Below are 20,504 nucleotides of genomic sequence, written 5' to 3'. Positions count from 1 at the left end.
TTCTATTGGGAATAACTCTGGCGCCGGTGGAGGAATTTGCGTGTAATTTTCCGAAATTTTGGCCAGCTCCGCTCCGCTCCTTCCCTGAAAGTTTCGGGGGGATTCGTGAAGTGGGGGCTGAGAAAAAAGGTTTTTCCCCATGTTATTTTCCATAGGACCTTTAGACACGGCTACAGCCCGAACGGCTGAATGGAATTATAAGAAATTTGGCAAAAAAGGTAGAGTCTGGCTCGCAGATTACGCTTTTGTTTAAATGGTGTAAATCCCTCCAGTAGTTGCTGAGAAAATTAAAGTTAAAATCAATTATATATCTATAAGCACGCACCGTGCGCGCACCCTCCCGTGTGTGAGCGGAATTCTGATTTGCTGTTTGACGTCTGTCAACATTCGATTTGGAGGAAATCAGGAAGTGTTGACCGCCATTTTGTCAGTGCGAGTCCACATATTGTAGAGAACAAAGGGGCAGAATATGGAAAGGGGGCAGGGTGGAGACTCCCTGACACCCTAGGTATTTTCAGGGGGTCATTAAGGACCCCCAAGGCCGAAAAAAACTTTTTTTTTTCTAAAAAGTTGCGGGGTGCGCGCACCCGATCGCGCACCCCATCTCAAAATGGCGTTTTACTCGATTTAAATAAAAGTTTAAAAACGTGAGAAGGAGGCTTGGTAGACAGTCCCTGACCCCCTAGGTATTATCAGGGGGTCCATTAAGGACCCCCAAGGCCCCAAAAAATCTTTATTGTTTTTCTAAAAAGATGCGAGGTGCGCGTACCTCGATTTACAAGACTGTTAAAAACTATAGCGGAGATCGTGGAAAGGGGGCAGGGTGGAGACTCCCTGACCCCCTAGGTTTTCTCAGGGGGTCCATTAAGGACCCCCAAAGCCAAAAAGAAACATTTCTTTTGTTTTCTCCTCGCAAAAAAGTTGCGAGGTGCATGTGCGCACGGCGACAAAAAAAGATTAAAAAAATGGAGTTAAATTACAAGTTTGAGTGTTTAGATGTTAGATGGCTCTAAAAAGAGCCGTTGTGTTTATTGGGTGTTTTTGGTACTTACAAGTAAGTACCGATGCAGAGTCTTATGTTACAGAGGAAGACTCTATTCCCCTCATCAGTGAAATGTACACCATCTCTCCTATAGATGCCTTGCATGTTGTAACGCAAGTTGTTGTGGTATATACTACCCTTTCCATAGTCTCTCATGTACGCAGAAACAGATTTATTTACATGTTTCCTTGCTTTCTCAATCTGTGGACAAAATTGTTTGGACCAGTTCCATTTTTGCCTTTGGCATTTATTAGAATATACCAAGGCAGTTTTTGGAAAAAGTGTCATCAATTGCCCAAAGATGTCCTTTAAAAGCATTTCCAGACCTACACCAGTCAATGTGCCTAAATCATTTCCACCACAGTGCACAATTATAAGGTCAGGGTGTGCAAGATGCATAAAGGATTTTACCAATGGTAACAATTGGTGACATCTCAATCCTCTCTGTCCAATCCATACAATGTCCACATTTGGTAAATCAAGGTTTTAATTACCCCAGTTAGCTGTGTATTTTTGACTCCAGTGGACAAAGCTATGACCCACAAACCAGACTTTTGGCATCTTCAAGGTAGATGTGCTTGTATTCAGATGAGTTGTGGAAATGAAATGGCAGTTTGAAAGTAGGAGTTATGAAAAAACAACTGGCTGAGATTCAGTGCACTTGAAAAACAAGAAATGATTGGTGCTTTCTTAAAATTCAGCACTGAAAATTAGGGTGCATGCTTTTTTTGTTGTTGAAAGAAGTCATTTCAATGGTTGAGAAAAAGTCATTTAAACAAACACTGCACATGATTAGCTAGTACAGTGAGAGGTCAAACACCCTTGATGGAATATTTTGCAACATTGTATGATGAACTTCTGCAGGTGTGCTGGGTTAGGAGGGAGTTACCATGGTTACAGGGGAATGAGCACTGGGGGGATGGGTGAATGTTATGTGACTTTCAAAGTGTTCAAATGTACAACCAATTAAAATGTGCAGTTTGGTTTTGAATTTGTGTGGGAAGAATTTTTATTGGCTATGTACAAGAATAAGGGTCTGAAATGAAAAAGAATCTGTGCCATTATTATCAGGCTCCAGTGTCAGAAGCATAATTCAGAGATTCTGCTTAAGAAAATCTGTTGACTGTGATTGACACTGTCTAGATCTTCCAAAGCATTTTTAAAGGTGAGTAATTATTATTTTAATAAAGATAGAGTGCTGTATGCACTATGGGGAAGATTAGAAGCTTATTGTGCTTCTTTATTCTTGTATTTTGTGTCATGTTATTTTGTAATGCTGTTTAAAAATAGTAAGGTGCATATTGGAAATGTACTTTCAGCCCTAGCTGTGATGTGCATCATGAGTGGTGCAAGGATTAATTTGTGTATTGCATCTTTCCTGGCGCATCTTTACTATTTTGCAGAGATGTGTTGGGTAACATAAATCTCTCCCTCTGTTCCATTCCCTTTCTATGCTTTCCTAAGTCCCTTCATTCTCTTATTCAATTTTTTAATCACTAATTTCCCAATTCTCACTTACCTCCCTTTTATCATCCTCAAATCCCCTTCCTTCATCATCTTTCCATTTCCTTTACCTTCACTCCCCTAACCCTACTCTATGTATCTGTCTTTGTCCCTTACTGTCCGTCCATATATTCATCCTCACTCCCCTTCTGGGAGTCCTGCACCTTTACTTTCTTTTCCATACTGTTCTTCCCATAATTTTTAATTTCCTTTAACTCACTATCCTACCTTTAAACATCTTGGGTCAGATTTACAAGCCCTTTACGCCTCTTTTGTGCCGCTGTTGCATCACTTTTGTGACACAGCGGCGGTGCAAAAGATGCGCCATGGCGCGTGTTATTTACAACGTGACGCATCTGGGAGATGCGTCACGTTGTAAAGCCCTGTGCCTTAAGGAGGCGTTATGGTGCAGGGGGGATGTTCCTGCGCAGGAACGCCTGCTAAAAGTGGCTAAGTGAAATCTACAAGATTTCACTCAATCACTTTTAGGCCAATGCTATGTCAAAACCCTGCGCCTGATTGAAGCAGGCATAAGGCTTGACGCAGCATTAGTTGAATGGGCCCCCCAGGAGCATTGCTGGAGCTGCATCGCGCATGCGACGCAACTCTAGCAATGCGACACCTTTACGGCACAGATGCGTCACGCATCTGTGCAGTTTTTGCCCCATGGTGTGCCACATTATAAATGTGGAACATTAGTGGTGGCGCACGGGTGGTTTTGCTTGTCGTAGGTTACTTGGCGCATCGCTGCTGATTTGCAGAGATGCACCATGTAACGTACATCTGCCTCCTTGTTTCAGTCACTCTTTTACTTCACTTTCTTCAGTCACTATACTTCCTTTACCTCACTCATTTGCTCAGTCCCTTACTCCATTTTTGTCATTCATTTCAGCTCCCCATTTATACACTACACGTTCATTCAAAAGAAAGATGACACAGTGCATAAGAAATAGAGCTCTTTTTGGAAAAACGAGTTAGTTCTGAAAAGAACTTTTTTTGGTTTTATTATTATTATTTTTTTTTAACAAAGTTTTATTTTTTGGTTTTTTTTTTTAAATGCAAACTGAAATCCTGAACTTCAAAAGTGTTCAACAGGAACAACAAAAAACTGAAATAAAAAAAAATTATCGCCTTTTTGTGCACACATGCTCCATGATGCGCTTTTCAACAAGCACAAGGCTTTGTTCTGAGTATACAAGAATTTCGAAGCGCTTGTTGCACCTCATGTGCACCTTCTTTAAATATGGCCTCAGGTCCAGTTCGGCAGTTGAAGGAGATGGAGGTGTTGCCGAAGAAATGCTGGCCACAGCTGGTGGCAGTTGTGTGGCCAGGTTTCTAGTGGATGCCTTCGCAAACTGTGTAGGATGAACTTGCCTCACATGCCTAATCATAGTATGGATGGAGAAGGAATATTTTTTGGAAGGGTTTCCCCTTGAAAGAACTGTGTCACAAAGGTTGCATGTGACCTTCGGCGCATTCACCTTTTTTTGGTCCTCTGGATAGCGAAAAAATTGCCAAATGAAGGATTCTTTGACTCGCCATTCTGATGAAGATGAATTTTGTCTGGCAGCCATTTCAAGTTCTTGTCAGTGAAGCTGGAGAGGGTCCTTCTTCCACAAGACTGAAACAGATAGTGAGGGAAATGGGTGGGGTTCCTGAAGATTCTAGAGCTGAAACTATTATAAACCAATGAAAAGTGTTGTTTTCATGTCACATGACTTAACGTGCGCGCGCGGGTACGCGCACCCGGTCGTGCACGGCGCTTTGAAATGGCTTTTTGCCCGATTTTCATAAAAGTTTCAAAACGGAAAAAGGAGGCAAGGTAGAGACACCCTGACCTCCTAGACCTTCTTAAGGGGTCCCAGAAGAATCTCGACGGGCCAAAAAAACATTTTTTTTGTTGAAAAATAGCGGGGTGCACGCACCCGGTCGCGCACCCCGTCTCAAAATGGCGTTTAATTCGATTTACATAAAAGTTTCAAAACGTGAGAAGGAGGCTTGGTAAACACTCCCTGACCCCCTAGGTATTCTCAGGGGGTCCATTAAGGACCCCCAAGCCCTAAAAAAAACGTTCTTTGTTTTCTAAAAAGTTGCGGGGTGCGCGCACCCGGTCGAGCACGTCGGGTTAAAATGGCGTTTTACCCGATTTACATAAAAGTTTCAAAACGTGAAAAGGAGGAAAGATAGACAGTCCCTGACCCCCTAGAGTTTCTCAGGGGGTCCCTAAACAACTCAGACGGGCAAAAAAAAACTTTTTTTATTTCTTAAAAAAATTGCGGGGTGCGCGCACCGGGTCGCGCACCTCACAATTCAATAAAATAAAAAAAAAGTCAAGTCATGCGACTCAAAAACAACATTTTTCATTGGTTCATAGTAGTTTCAGATCTAGAATCTTCAAAACCCCACCCGTTTCCCTCACTATTTGCTTTATTCTCCTGGAAGAAGGACCATTTTTGGAGCTGGAAGCAGAAAAAACAACAGGATGGCAGAAAGACAAGAAACAACATCTTCTTCTTCTGACTGCCGCATGGAATATCGCCAGCAAGCCAAGAAAGGGAAATCTTCTTTTATTTGGAAGTTTTTTTACTTTTCCTGAGCATCAAAAAAAGGTAAATGCCCCTAAAGTAACGTGTACCCTTTGTGGTACTGTTCTTTGAAGGGGAAACCCTCTTAAAAAATACTCTTTTTCAATCCGTAATATGGTAAGACATGTAAAAAATGTGCACCCTGTGCAATATGCCCAAGCAGCCACAAGAGCTCTGGCCCAGCAGATTCCACCAGCTGTGGCCAGCACATCTACAGCTCCATCGCCAGCAACAGCAGAAATGGACGTTAGGCCATATTTGGCACATGTGCATATGCGGTGCAACAAATGTTTTGATATTATTGTTTATGGAGAACAGAGCCTGAATCTAATTGAACGCAGGATTCAGAATCATAAATGCTCTGAAAGGAGATTTTTTTTTTCTATTTTTCATTTATTTTGTTCCGGTTGAACAGTTTCCTTGTTGCAGTTCCTGAATTTTCTTCAAAAAAAAAAAATCTCAAACTTTAAAAAAAGGAAAAAAATATATAAAACAACAAAAGAAAAAAACCAGTTCTTTTCAGAACTCATTCAATTCTCTAAAAAGAGTTATATTCTTAATACACTGTGTCGTTCATTTTTTGGAATGAAAGCGTAGTGCATAAATGAGTGATTGAAATGACTAAGGGAAGGAAGGGACTGAGGGAAAGAGTGAGAAAAGGAGAGTATGGTGAGTGACAAAAGAGGAGTTGAAGAGTAACTGAAAGAAGGGGACTAAGGGTAGGGGAGTGAGTTAAGGGGACTGAAAAACTAAAGGAAGGGCAATAAAGAAAGGAGAAAAAAAACTACTTTCAGAGTTTTGATGTATTCAAATTCATAATAAAAAACAAAGAATTTTACACATTTTATTTAGGGGTTAGCATTTAAAAAACCTTGCAAATTAAAAAAAAAACCCATAGGTTTTACACACGTTATAGTTAGGAATTAGCATTTAAAAAACCTTGCAAATTCACTAAAAAAAACATAGGTTTTACACATGTTATAGTTAGGAATTAGCATTTAAAAAACCTTGCAAATTCACTGAAAAAACCATAGGTTTTACACACTTTATAGTTAGGAATTAGCATTTAAAAAACCTAGCAAATTCATTGAAAAAACCATAGGTTTTATATCAGTTATAGTTAGCTGGACAATTTACTCATACAAAATCATTGAAATTCCCACGTTATAGTTAGTTGTACTCACTATAACTGGCGCGCCCGCAAAGCACTGCTAATGACGTCACATATTACATCACTCATGACATAGTCAGTGACATCACTCATGACATCACTGATGACATCTCAAATGACATCACTGATGACATCATCCTTGTGAAAAAATGGCAGACTCTCAGTGTAATATAAGTTTTGATACACACATTGAAAAATAGAATCAAATAATTACAAAACAATGGAGAAACTAATTCCACTTACAACAATCTATTCGGAAATTGCAAAATCTACATACACATTCGCTCATTCACCAACATATCTATATAGTTACTCATACACATACTCAATCATCATAAATACTCATTCATCTATACATTTTGTTACACAATGACACTCATCCTTAGAGTTACTCACACACATACTCAAACAAGCAAATAAAATATAAAACAACCATACACTTGCTTATACAGCTATACATACACCACTACTCTTACTTCTACAGAAACATACACATACTTTTTTACTAAAACTATCTCTAATAGGAACAAAAAAGTATTTATACAGAAACTCTTACAATTTCTCACTCTCACACATACTTACCTATATGCATCAATTCTTACTTATAGTAATTTAAAACATATGTAGTTACTCATAAAGAAATGATTCTGACAGTCATTCACTCACTAACACACCCATACACACACTCATCCATCCATACAGTCGTGCACACATGCTGTCTTCAAAACATATGCAAACAGTAAGGCACTCATTCATTCATATATGCACAAAGTAATACCTCCCACCAAACTTAACAGACACTCATACTAATACTCAAAAAACTAACTAATAACCCATATAGACAATCATGTAGCTACTCACCAACCTAAGCAACCGTCTATAGATAAAGGGAGACAGTGATACAGATAGTTACAACTTTAAACAATAATTGGTAATACATATATTTAGTAACATACACTTAATAAGTTAGTTATACAATCAATTAAAAAACCCCATCCATTTAAACTCTAATTTAATCGTTTGTTCTTCCATCGATGTTTAGGTACACATATATAAAATATATTTTTTTTATCAGAAAGATACACATTCACTGGATGATGTCATCAGTGATGTCATTTGAGATGTCATCAGTGATGTCACTGACTATGTCATGAGTGATGTAATATGTGATGTCATTAGCAGTGCTTTGCGGGCGCGCCAGTTATAGTGAGTACAACTAACTATAAGGTGGGAATTTCAATGGTTTTGTACAAGTAAATTGTCCGGCTAACTATAACTGATATGAAACCTATGGTTTTTTCAATGAATTTGCTAGGTTTTTTAAATGCTAATTCCTAACTATAACGTGTGTAAAACCTATGTTTTTTTTAGTGAATTTGCAAGGTTTTTTAAATGCTAATTCCTAACTATAACGTGTGTAAAACCTATGTTTTTTTTAGTGAATATATATATATACATACATACATATACACACTTATACACACACAAATATTCACTGAAAAGGTTTGAGTGAAAGTTTAGTTAGGTGTAAAAGAGACCATAACTTACAAAAAACAAAACCCTAGAAATTCACTGGCAAGAACAAACGTTAAAGGAATGGTTATAATTAGAGGACAATGACAGATTTAGTGTGACATTTTAAACTAAATATAACACTGAAATTTGCTAGTTGTAAATCAACAAGTGAACTATTGCTTGTGCCACCACCATGCACTGCTTATGACCTCACATATTACATCTCTGATGACGTGTTCAATGACATCACGTAATGGGGCTTGGGTGTGTGCAGGCAGTGGGCTCCTCAGGAAGACGTTTGTGCAAGGCAAAGGGTGTGCTTAATAATTGCTTGGCCACATAATAGGGCTTGGCGTTCAGGAGGAAGTCGGTTCTCTGTGAAGATGTCTGTACAAGGTAAAGGGTGTACCTAGTAGGGGCTTGGCCAATTAATGGAGCTTGGCTGTCTGGAGGCAGTGCGCTCACAGCAGGGGCTTTACCACCTAATAGGCATGGGTGTCTAGAAGGAGTGGGATTGTAGCAGAGAGATCACCACCTAATGAGACATGGGTGTCTGGGGAGAAGCAGACTCTCTATGACAACCTGTACAAGGAGCAAAGGGTGTTTGTAGTAAGGGCTTCTCAACATAATGGGGCTTGAGTGTGTGGAGGGAGTGGGCTCTCCGTGAAGACTTTGGTACAGGGTGAAGGGTGAGTGTAGAAGGGGTATGGTCACCTAATGAAGGTTGGGTGTCTGAAGGGAGTGGGCTCTTGTTGAAGACAACTGTACAAGGTAAAGGGTGTGTGTGTGTGTGTGTGTGTGATAGGCGAATGGTCACTTAGTGGGTCTTGAGTGTTTGGAGGGAGTGAGTTCTCAGTGAAGACCTTTGTATAAAGCACAGGGTGTGTATCGTAGGGCATGGCCACCTAATGGGGGTTGAAGTCTGGAGATGTGGGCTGTCTGTGAAGATGGCTGTACAAGTCCAGGTTGTTCTTAGTAGGAGCATAACCACCTAATGGGGCCTTGGTGTCTGGAGGGAGTGGGCTCTCTGTGGAGTCTTCAGCACAAGATGAAGGGTGTGTGTAGTAGAGGCCTGGCCACCTAATAGGGCATGAGTATCTGGAGGGCCTGGGCTCTCTGAGAAGACTTCTGTACGAGGCAAATAATGTGCATGGTAAGAGTGTGATCATCTAATGCTGCTTGTGATTTCTTTAAAAAATGTTCCACTAATTTAGCAGAAGTACCACAGGAGCCAGCATGGACCCCCTCTGTGTGCTCTTGTAGGAGTCCTGCAGGACCATAAGGGGTCTGAGCTGGCTCCCCCAGAAATACTACGGGACCTGATTGCTGAAATTCGTTTTTTACATTTTTTTAGCTGCTTGCGGGAGCCTGGTCCTTCTAGGACCGCCTCATAACTGCTGTGTTATTTAATGGTGGTCGCTGCATCTCTGTTGGGGTTTCAGCCAGCCAATTAGATTGCTTGTAACCGTCGAACTGCTCACGTCCGGCCTAGTTCCGTTCAGAACAAACAATTTTTTAAATTGAACTTGCAGTCTAGCAGGACCAACCATCCAAATATCTCTATTTTTTTAACCTTCATTTCCGAAAATTGCCTGGACAGATTTACACCAAATCACAAAAACATCAAGGTTTCGGAGTAAAGATGTAGCTTTCTGCCCAATTTTGAACAGCATTTTTCCTGTAGTGCTGTTTAAAATTGCCAATGAAAAACTGCGTGGAAAAAACAGACTTTGGAAGCCCCCTGTTTCTTGATCCTTTTAATGCATCCTCCCAAAACCTTCAAGGAAGGAGCTGAGGTGCATGAACTTTTGTTGGGAAAATTTCGTGAAGATCCGTCAAATGGCCCCCAAGTTATTAGAAAAACAAAAAACGCTCTTCCGATGGAAACTAACACCTACTATAACTATACAGTTGTATGGTTACTATGTAATATATGAATATATACGGCTAGGGCGGTCGACCTTGAATCTGTGGAACTGTGTTTGAGTCTCGGCAATGACGCTCATCATCCTGTGATTCTGGGCAAATCACTTAATCTCCCTGTGCCTAACAAAAATTAATGTGTCCTCTTGTAACGCAACTGGCGCTCTGATACTGGATACCTTCAGGTCAAGTTTGCGCTATATAAAACTCTGTAAAATAAAAAATAAAAGATAATAATAATACATTTAAAAAATGTTCTTGAAAATAAAACATAACTCTTACTTAAATTTACAAAATATTAATTAAAATTGCCAGGTAGGGTGTTTTTATTTCATTTTGTTTAAAATGAATATTTCTAAAATGAATATATTATTTAGTAAATATTTACTTTGAAGAAGCAATTTGATGTAACAATTTTATTATTTGTAGGGCAAAGTAATTATTTTAATGTATTTTAAATTTATATTTTACAATAAAATGAATGGAATATAAAAACATATAATAGATTTTCTTCTTTTCCCCTAGGCGTTCCCATAATGAGATCTCCACTACAGTGACAGAGATCTCTGTCTACATGTGAAAAGATACAATTAGTTACCCAACACAATTAAATTTGGCTCCACCCTGCAATTTCAATAGATGGTCGACATGCAAGTCCACATTTTAGATTCAATTTGCTACTTTTCTGAAGGTCAATTTATTCCAAACTGTAAGAGTAAGTTTACATGTGTAGATTTATTCCTAGGTACATTGCCTTGGTGACCAGGCCCCTATGTTTCTTCAACTTTGGTCCAATTCAAAATGGCCACTGCTTTTCAGGTTTTTTTCTGATATGCTGGAATGATCTCTGCAACTACGCATTTTGCTTCTGTGATGGCAACTTAGTTTGATGGCATTCTCTTATAGGGTTTTCACATACTTGTTTATCATTGTGGTGTGTTGGGTATGCTCAATGATGTCTTTGCTAAGGCGGTTTCGATGCCTTGTGCGTCCTTCTCTTGATTTTAAGACAGCTGCCGCTACCTTTAGGATAATTTATTCACCTGAACTTGGAGTTGAGGCCCCCGGGATCTTGTGTAAGGCATCTCAGTATTTCTTATGCCGGCCTCTGCTTTCTGCTACTTTCTCTCGCAACAACCCACCCTGACCTGCTGATGTCTATCTTGGGCTTGATGGAGCTGCACCTAAATGCAATTTGTTATTTTAGCGGCGCATTAGGATGTAGCCTGCTAAGCAGGGGCCCCGTGCACACTAGAGACTAGATTCCCCAGAAGTAGTCTAATTTAGGCTGATGGCTGACCCACAGCCACCAAACTCCCCTTTTAAAAAATATTTTTAAGCGTTGTGTGCTATGGTGGTCAGTTCAATACACTTAATAGGGCTCTCCCGGATGAGAGTGCAGTCTTCTTGTACTCTACTGACCACTCTCACTGGATCTCCTTAACAGTGCCGTTGCTAAAAATCTATTGACTGGGGAAGGAGAAGATGGCGGCCGACTAAGGAGTCCGGTCGGGAGCTCCGAGCCCTCCGGTAAATATACACAAGGAAATGCACATTTAAATCAAATGAAGCGGATCACTAAGAGTGCGTAACAAAACTAAGTACTTTACACTCCGCTCTTCACCAAAACAAGGAAATATTAAGCTTGAAAACAAAGAAGGTGCGGAAAACCAGATTCCTACCTGAGCGTCTACCAGTGAGACGCGGAATCCTTATGAGTCCTCCCGAAGCCCGCTGCAGCCGCTGAAGCCCTGGGCGTCAGGAAAGAGAAACAGAAGATAGACGTATGGAATACAACAAGGCTGAAGGGCGGAAGGGTGAAAGTGGAGCCTGAGGAGGAGCCGCACAGTAACGCGAACGCTTTTAGCGTTGTGTGGGCAAAAGCGGCCACGGCGTGCCAAAACAACAGGAGGGCAGCCGCGAGAGTGCCGTTCCGAGGTAAAGAATTGGTCTCACCAGGAGGGAGGCAGGATTTTTGCAGTAATCTCGGCGCCAAGGAATGAGTACCAGTGGGAAGTGTGGCTGGTGTCATCAGGATACAGGAGGAGCCCAGGAATCAACATGAGAGGGTGAGTGAGAGGGGGAGAGTGTCTTGCTACACTGTGAGGGGAGGTCGGAGAGCTAAATATTCCTACTTGGAGGGGCCAAACTGCCTACTGCATGCCAGAGGGGCGGCTGAGGAAAGAAGTGCTGAAGAGGGCAGGAACTCAAAAGACATAGCAGCCCCCCCAGCCCACACAACCTTCACTGGATGTAGGGCAAATAAAAAAGGAGGAAGGTGGTTACTGTTTAGAGGGTAGGCAGTTGGTAGCCAAGGAACCACAAATCCTTTTAAAGGAGAGACTGAGCATAGACACCGTAACCCCAAAAAGTACAACAACAAAAAAGACTTCTGCAGCAGGCAAGCCACAGCCCCCACTGTTCACAGCAAGCCAAGTTAAATTAAAAACACCGGGCTTAAGCAATAAACAAAAAATAACGCCTTCATTAAGGTCCTTTTTTAAAGTTCAAATTAAACAGAAAGTTACTAACACAGATCTGGAAAAGGGCCAGAAAGAGAATATTGGTGAGGACGAAGCTAATACAGCAAAAATGGAAGGCAACCGGTTCAGTGTATTAATGACAGTCGATCAGCAGGAACCAGCTATGGAACTGACCAAGGAAATGCAGGCAGAGAAGGAGGGTAGAGCACAGCCCAGCCCACAGACAAACCTGAGAACCAACAGAGCCATGCGCAAGCAACCAGCACTGAAATAATGATGGAGACGATGATGAAAGAGATGAGGTCTAACTTGGCAAACTCAGAGAAAAATCAAGTAAAAATACAGGAACTTTTAGATCAAAAGATAAACAGGCTTATTGATAGGGTGACATCAGTGGAACTGGAAGTAGAGGTGCTGGACAAGAAAGTCAATTCAAACAAAAAAGAAATTGACCTACTAAATGGAGTCTCTGGAAAATCAAGCAAGGAGGAACAATCTCAGAATCCTCAATGTTCCAGAAGACCTGGAATGGGAATATATCAAAAACGTCACAATCAAGTTACTGGAAGAAATAATTCCCTGGTCAAAGACAGCAGACCTTTCAGGAGACATGCAAAGAATCCACTAGACCCATTTGGGAAAGGAAAAACAAGGAAAAACCAAAGGAAAATCCTGGTCATCTTCAAAACGTATACACTAAAAGAGAGGATCCTAAGCGAGGGCCTGAAGGTAGGATCATACACAAAAAACGACTGGACTTGTAGAATTAGATCCGATATCTCCAAACCAACACAAGATAGGCAATGGGAGCTGGGGCAGCTTATGCAACAACTAAGAGTGCTAGGGGCAACATTGGAGATGCGTTTTCCGGCCTCACCGAGAATAATGTGGGAAAACAAAACGCATAATATAAGGGACCCCCAGGAGGTGGATGGCTTTATAGAACGCATTCAAGCACAACAAAAGGAAAATGCGTAAAATGGAATAGAATGCAAGAAAATAAAGCATTATGAGGGTAAGGCGCTCAAGAGGGCAGATAGATGCCCAAAAAAAGGAAAGAGGAGGCTTCTACAGGGAGGGGGAGGGAATGAAGAGAAACACTTATAAAATGTAATGACAAAAAAGCGCACAGGGGGGGAGCATAATGGAAAAAAAGGAAGAAAAATGTCCCAATTTAGACAATATAAGGGAGAAAGGGGCCCAGAAAATCCCATAGGAGACACAAAGGATATGCAATTTTCAACTAAATTAAACTTAACGGAACCAAAGAAAACAACTGAATGGGAGTAAACATCATGTCATGGAACGTAAATGGCCTTAGGATATGGAAACGAAGGGCAACAATCCTGGAATATTTGAAGATCATAGACTGTGGGATAACTACAAGAGACCCATTTGGTGAAGGAAGAATGGGCAAGAATCCTTAAAAACCAGAAATGGGTGGACGCATATGTCTGCACAAACCAGGAGCGCAATGTGAAAGGTGTAGCAATCCTATTTAAAAAAAACACTAAAAGCAAGGATTGATGAGGTAGATAGGAAAGGAAGATGGGTACTAGTGAAAACCAGGATACACAACAACCTTTATACAATAGTGGGATATTATGGCACTAATATGGATGATCCGGAGCCTCTTCAAAAAGTATATTCCCAACTCCTTACTGCACAATCACCAATAATAATGGGGGGGGGGGGGGTTAACATAATATTAGACCCCAAAGAGGATAGATTTCCTGCAAAAAACTGCCCCCATCTACCAAAGATGAGGGAGTGGGTGAGTCTGTGCATTAAAGACCTAGGGATCATGGAAATATGGAAGGACAAAGGGGATAAAACGCATAAGTTTATGCTGCAAAACAAAAGACTGGGGCACTCGTCCAGGATTGACTATTTTTTGATTGATAGAAGCCTTGTAAATGACACTAAAAACGTAGAACATTCACCAGCGCATCTATCAGATCTCTCGGCAGTGACGCTGTGCCTCACCCTAAAGACTACTTCACTCTGTCCAAGATGGACAGTAGATAGGGTTATTTTTCTTGATACAGCACAGGTAGAAGCTTTAACAAAAGAAACAGAGGTATTCTTCCAGCTAAACAAATTGCATGGGAAGCGTACAAGGCCGTTATCAGGGGAAGGATCATGAGTCTAAGAGCATATAAAAACAAGAAGACATGTATCAGGGAGCTGGAAAAAGAAATACCAAATCTGGCAGTGGAGCTAGGCAAAAATATAACGGTGCAGGAGAGAGCTGATATTGTAGAGAAGAGAAAATTAAAAAGGAGGAATTGGTATATACCTTAGAAACAATTGTCAGGGACAGATGGCAGGCTAGCAAGGTTTCTCATCACGAATATGGCGAATGATGCGAAAAACTATTAGCATGGAAGCTGAATATGGACTTAACACGCAACAGGGTCGCTAAAATACAAAAGGAAGAGCAGCAGTTTAGTACAGAAGATACTGAGATTAGAATAGAGTTTGAAAAATTCTTTGACAAACTGTATACAGAAGAAACTGTAACTACAACGGAGCAGATAAACTCAGTATTGGATGAGATACTGATACCTAATGTAACAAAAGACCAAAGAAGAGAGCTCAATCAAGAGATTTCTAGACAGGAAGTTTTAGAAGCCATGAAGAGGCTTAAAAAAGGCAAGGCAGGTCTGGACGCGCTCCCAAACAAGCTGTATATAAACCTAAGGGAAATATTGGCTACGTCCCTGACAGAACTCCTGAACAAGGTTTTCATAAAAAAAGAAGATCTCCCACAATCCTGGAATGACACGATTATTAGCATCCTTTTAAAACCAGGGAAGGACCATACTAAATGGGAGTCTTACAGACCGGTCTCACTTCTAAACGGGGACTATAAGATTTATACACAAATACTGTCAAAAAGACTAGGAGAAGTATCAGGTTCTGTAGTACATTCTGACTGAAAAGATTTTATTAAAGGAAGGCAAATAAAGGAACTCACCCACAAGCTCAGTAGTGCTATTGATGTAGCAACTCAGCACTCAGTCCCCCAGTCAATCATTACCCTCGATGCCGCAAAAGCGTTCAATAGGGTACACTGGCCCTTTTTAAATGCAACACTTGACAAATTCAACCTTGGAGATACCTTTCAGAAATGCCATCAAGCAGAACCTACAAAGGGCCTTCAGCTAAGGTTCTAGTGAATTACACTTTAACGCAAAAGATAACAATAAAGAGGGGCACAAGACAGGGTTGTCCTCTATCCCCACTCCTTTTTAATCTTTATATATATGCCTACTAAAGAAGGAAAAGGACATAATATCATTCATATACCAGGGTTGGAAAAAGAAGGTAGCATTATTTGCAGATGACCCGATGGTGTTCACCAGTAACCTAATGTCCTCACTCCCAAAAATCGGAGATATCATACAACCATTTGGGAGTGTCTCTGGATATCTAGTTAATCAATCAAAGTCTGAGATCTTAGACTGGAACAACCACTCCCAGAACCCAATGGTGAAGGAAAAAATGAAGTACCTCGGGATAGATCTTACAACAAACATAGAAGAAATAGCGAGTGTTAACTTTGACAGGGTACATAAAGAAGTGAGGAAACTACTAAAAGTATGGCGAGGCTTACCTCTGACATTTATGGGGAGATCAAATATAGTCAAAAGTCCACATACTTATTCAGTACCATCCCGCTCGAATTTAAAGTAGGCCAGATAAAAAAACTAGAGGGAGAACTTAACATCTTCATCGGGCTGCCAAAGGGGCAATAATTGCCTGGAGGAAGTTAAGAAGGAACAAGGGACAAGGAGATATCGCAGCCCAGACAGTTTGGAATGCTGTAGGGCCTTCAATTTAAAAGTATTAGGAAATTATTGGATATTATTGACTCATACCCCGTTAATCTGCTGGCTCTAGTTAATAAGGAGAAGTCACTACTTGTACAAATTTGGTCGCCCCAAGTATTTCATGAAGGTAAAACTGAAGACCCTTAGGTCCGCAGCAAGTCTTTGGTACCAAATGAGAAGATCACTGAAAATCCCGTATTACAGCAAGTTCACACCAATTTGGGACTCCCCTGGGACCCCAGAATGCCGCAGAGACAGGCTAGCGAATCCCTTGAGAGAAAACAATATCATAAAATGGGGACAGCTAATATACAAAAACACTACTGCAGAATGGGAAGTCCTAAATGAGCTGACAAAAGGAACACTTTCAAGATTCAAGTACTACCAATTTACCAGCTGGGTCAAGAGCCAGAACGATAACAACACTGGAAATGGGAATATAGAGGAAATGATGCAGGGAAATAAGATTAACAAAAAAGAAATATCTTCCTGGTACTGGGCCCTAATTCAAGGAGGGGAAGAAGACTATAAAATTCCGGACGAGATTTGGAGAGAGAACTGCCAGAGCTGGATATCCAACAGGAATGTCAAGTATCAATGGCTACTTCGTGGTGAATTGTGAAGCCTGCTCCTCTGAGAAAAAATAATTTATTCACTACTCATGGAGCATACTGGACGCCAAGAGGTTATCAAAGATTAGCAGCCAAAAAAACAGAAGCTGCCCCAAGTGTCGGGAAGTTGGCGCAGATGACCTCCACATGTTTTGGCAGAGCCCCCAACAAAAGGAATTTTGGAGTGAGACAGATAAGCCCTTATCCAAATTGTTGGGCCAACAGGTGGAGGTGAGTATTGACCTTGTTATCTTTGGGGTAAATCAACATAATCCAAATAACTATAAGCTGAGTAAAGATCAAGAGAATATTCTATTCATATTGATACTTTTAGCAAGAAGAGAAATATGAATTAAATGGGTGAAAAATATACCTTCAACGCATAGTGAATGGCGGGCCGCAGTACAAAGGATAAGCTACTAGATAAGTACTAGATAGAAGCGGGAATGAGGGTAAAAGACATAAATTCTAAAGCATTTGGGAAAAGTACAACCAACCTAGTTAAAGAAGGGGAAAAACATGGTAATGTCCAATGATTAGGCAATACAATAAAGCTCTCAAGTGGGAACTTGAAGGAGTAGTCAGAGTGACTAGCTCCACCCAGATTCGATTTGCACTGGAACTGGACAAAAAGGGGCCTGAAAGAAAAGGGACAGAGTCAACTCTTCACGCATATGATGTGTTTACCCAGGAGAAATCCCAATAGATGGAACAGAAGGGCCAGCGGGCCCCCGACACCTCCAAATCCAAAATACTGCTAAATGAGAACTGAAAGAAAAAAACCAGTGCTGTTGCTAGTGTCCAATTTAAATCAGCAGTTCATCAGATTGGATTTCATTGCCCATTGTTGTGTCCCGAGAGGTACAAGACAATAAGACATAGTCAGGTACACCCTTCTTTTTCATTATACTTGCCCAAGCAATTATATCAGTTTCTACTAATGGGGAAGCTTGTCGCTATGCATGCTGTCCTTGCGCTGGCTTACACGTGAATACCGTGATCCTTCCCACATTTTGTGTCCAGTCGCTGCAAAAGGAAGTAGTGTCAAGTGTTCTAGGCGGATGAAATCCTGCATGGTCCTAGTGTCTTCATCACAACATGACACAATGGACAGTTGGGACATTCCCCCCAAAAATATCAACATTTTAAACCAAATACTCTTTACCTTTTCTATAATTTATTTGAAAGTTATAATCTATAAAACAGCATCTAGCGTCAGCAAACACAGTGCGACTGGTAAGAAATCAGTAAAGAGAACAGAAACGTATTACCTGCTTCATCGGTCGCAACGAGCCAATTGCTTTCCATCTGCTGAATTCCGACCAGTTCAAAATCTCCCCAGTCTCCAGAAGCATTTGTTTACCCAAGAAATTGGCCCCTTCATATGCAATCCATCTGAATAAACACAGAACAACTCCAATGAAGCTGGCCGGAAGCAGCAAGACAGCCTGTGAATACTTTCAATGTTTATTCTGCTACTGAAATTACTGAAAACGATTACTATATATGTTTTATTCGATCAAGGAAAATATGATCATCGACATCATAAAAACACAACACATCAAAACAACAGTAATGTACATTAAAAAGTTATCAAATTATCCATCTTAAAACAGGTTTAAAATTCATATTAAACACAGTCATCCAATTAGACAAATTAAGGCTATGTAAACACAGTCATTTTCATGGGCTAGATTACACATTTTAGCCTCCTCCTCCTCCACGCAAATAGCAGGAATCTTGAGATGGAAAACACTAGCCAACGTGTGGTATCGGATTTAAAAATCCCTATAGCTTCGGAATGACACCTAATAGAAAGCAAACAACAAACAGGAGCTAGCCAGGTTCTTCTATAGTCAGCAGAGGACGGACAGTAAAAGAGAAAATGCTCAAGTGTTTCAGGTACAGCAAGGCAAGATGGACACAATACATTAACCACCCCATTTCCCCAACTGCTTCTCCTTGTGTTTAAAGGAATCGTGCCATATCTAAGTTGGGTATACAGAGCTCGTGCCTGTGGTGGCACGATGTCGTCCAAGAAGAACTCAAAGCCATAGCTGTCTTTAACATTTAAAAACCTCTCGGTTAAAGTGCCATGCGCAACATTTTCAATGCTTTCTGAGATCATCAGTGCCCAAAATCTTTTTTTAACAAGCGGGATCAAGGATTTAGTAATAGTCCCAGGTTCCTCCCAGAACTGCCCCAATTCGATTTTTAAATACCAATCCTTAATCTTTTTAAACCACTTGATTCGACCATTTTGCCTATGCAATGCAATCAATTCAATCATGGCTTCCTTCAGTGGGACCTTTGTGTTACTTGTCCACACCCTTATCCAAAATAGGAGGGCTCGGAGAATGGCATAGTATTCAATAGGTTTTAAGCCAAGGTCTAATCTTAGTGGCAAAAGTGGTGTATTCACTGGCAAGTTCGTAATAGCTCTAATAAACCTGTTCTCAGAAGTAGTTAGGTCTGTGAGATTTTCCAATCCCCACAGCTCGGCCCCATATAGAGCCGCTCCTAAACCTTTTTGCCCTATGCATTTCTAGGATAGGTGAGATGGGCCGGTTGGGGGAGGCTCTAGCCCTACGTACTAGGGCACAATCTACATGCTGAAGGGTCAAGTTACTCTTTGCCAGCTGCGCGTTCCAAGTCAGCCTATCACTGATGCGAACCCCCAGGTAATCAAAGGACTTTACTTGCTCCAAAACCTGGGTTCCCAGCGCAAGTGTGCCCTTACTAGATTTATAGGGATTAAAGGACATATACTTAGTTTTGGAGCAATTTATTTCTAAGTCCTTTTCTTTACAGACCTTAGAAAATGTATTCAGTAGGTTTTGAATACCTCTAGGGGTTTTAGCAATAAGCAGAGTGTCGTCAGCAAACAGCAGACTCGGCACAGCTCTACCTGCCAGTTTTGGAGGGTCACCATCACAATTAAAGAATTCACCAATTAAACCATTAATATAGAGGGTGAACAATGTCGGAGCAAGGACGCAACCCTGACGTACGCCTTTCTGAACCAGTATGTTATTGGTCAGGCTTCCATCAGAGTTCCATCTAACCTTGGCATATGTGTCATGGTGAAGCCGAATCAGTTTTCTGACTATAAAAGATGGGAGTCCTAATTCGCTCAGTGCTAGCCAGAGTTTAGTCCGGTCAATTGAATCAAAGGCAGTCTTTAGGTTCACAAACACCACGTATAAATGACCACCTCTGATGTTAACTTCCTTCCAGATTAACAGAAGGAATCTGAAAACTTGGTCAGTGGTGCTTGTGGAAACCCTAAATCCTGCCTGTAAGTCAGACAGAACATTATTATCCTCTATCCAATTGTGAATTCTTGTCAAAATGATTTTACAAAATATTTTTTGGGGAACATCTATTAGGCTAATGGGCCTGTAATTGCAAGGTGACCCTTTGTCACCCTTTTTATGGATAGGAATAATTTCCGCGCCCTGCCAGGTGTCCGGAATGGCTCCCCCATGCAGGATGGTATTAAACACTTTTTGAAGCAGAGGGGCCCATATAACAGGCTCGGCTTTAAACAAGTCACCCGGAAGCTTATCTAAGCCCGGGGCTTTCCCACTCTGCAACAAATTTATGGCCAAAATGGTTTCATCAACTGTAATATTATCTTATTCTAATACTCCAAGATCTTGTGGGTGCAGATGTGTACCTAGGTCATAGTGAACCCCCTGGTCTGCAAATAGGTCCCCAAAATAATCCTCCCACACATGGAGCTGAATGTGGAAATCCGTTTCTATTTCTATATTTAATGATCCCTTTGACAGCAGGTGCCCAAAAAGTTGGCTGTTTTTACGTTTTGCAGCTT

The 20,504-nt window shown here is 40.9% G+C and overlaps 1 protein-coding gene across 1 annotated transcript in view; it reads right to left on the bottom strand.

The window, feature by feature from the left end:
- CRYBG3 (crystallin beta-gamma domain containing 3) overlaps positions 1 to 20,504 on the bottom strand; it is a 1,541,789-nt gene that overhangs the window by 191,578 nt on the left and 1,329,707 nt on the right. The window contains exon 19 of the mRNA XM_078657810.1: positions 17,941 to 18,064. Coding sequence (XP_078513936.1) covers positions 17,941 to 18,064 — 124 coding nt within the window. The remainder of the gene's footprint in view (positions 1 to 17,940; positions 18,065 to 20,504) is intronic.

This window comes from Lissotriton helveticus, chromosome 8 (genome assembly GCF_964261635.1).
Source record: "Lissotriton helveticus chromosome 8, aLisHel1.1, whole genome shotgun sequence".
In the NCBI taxonomy this organism is placed as follows: Eukaryota; Metazoa; Chordata; class Amphibia; order Caudata; family Salamandridae; genus Lissotriton; species Lissotriton helveticus.
This window is presented reverse-complemented; position numbering and strand designations above follow the sequence as displayed.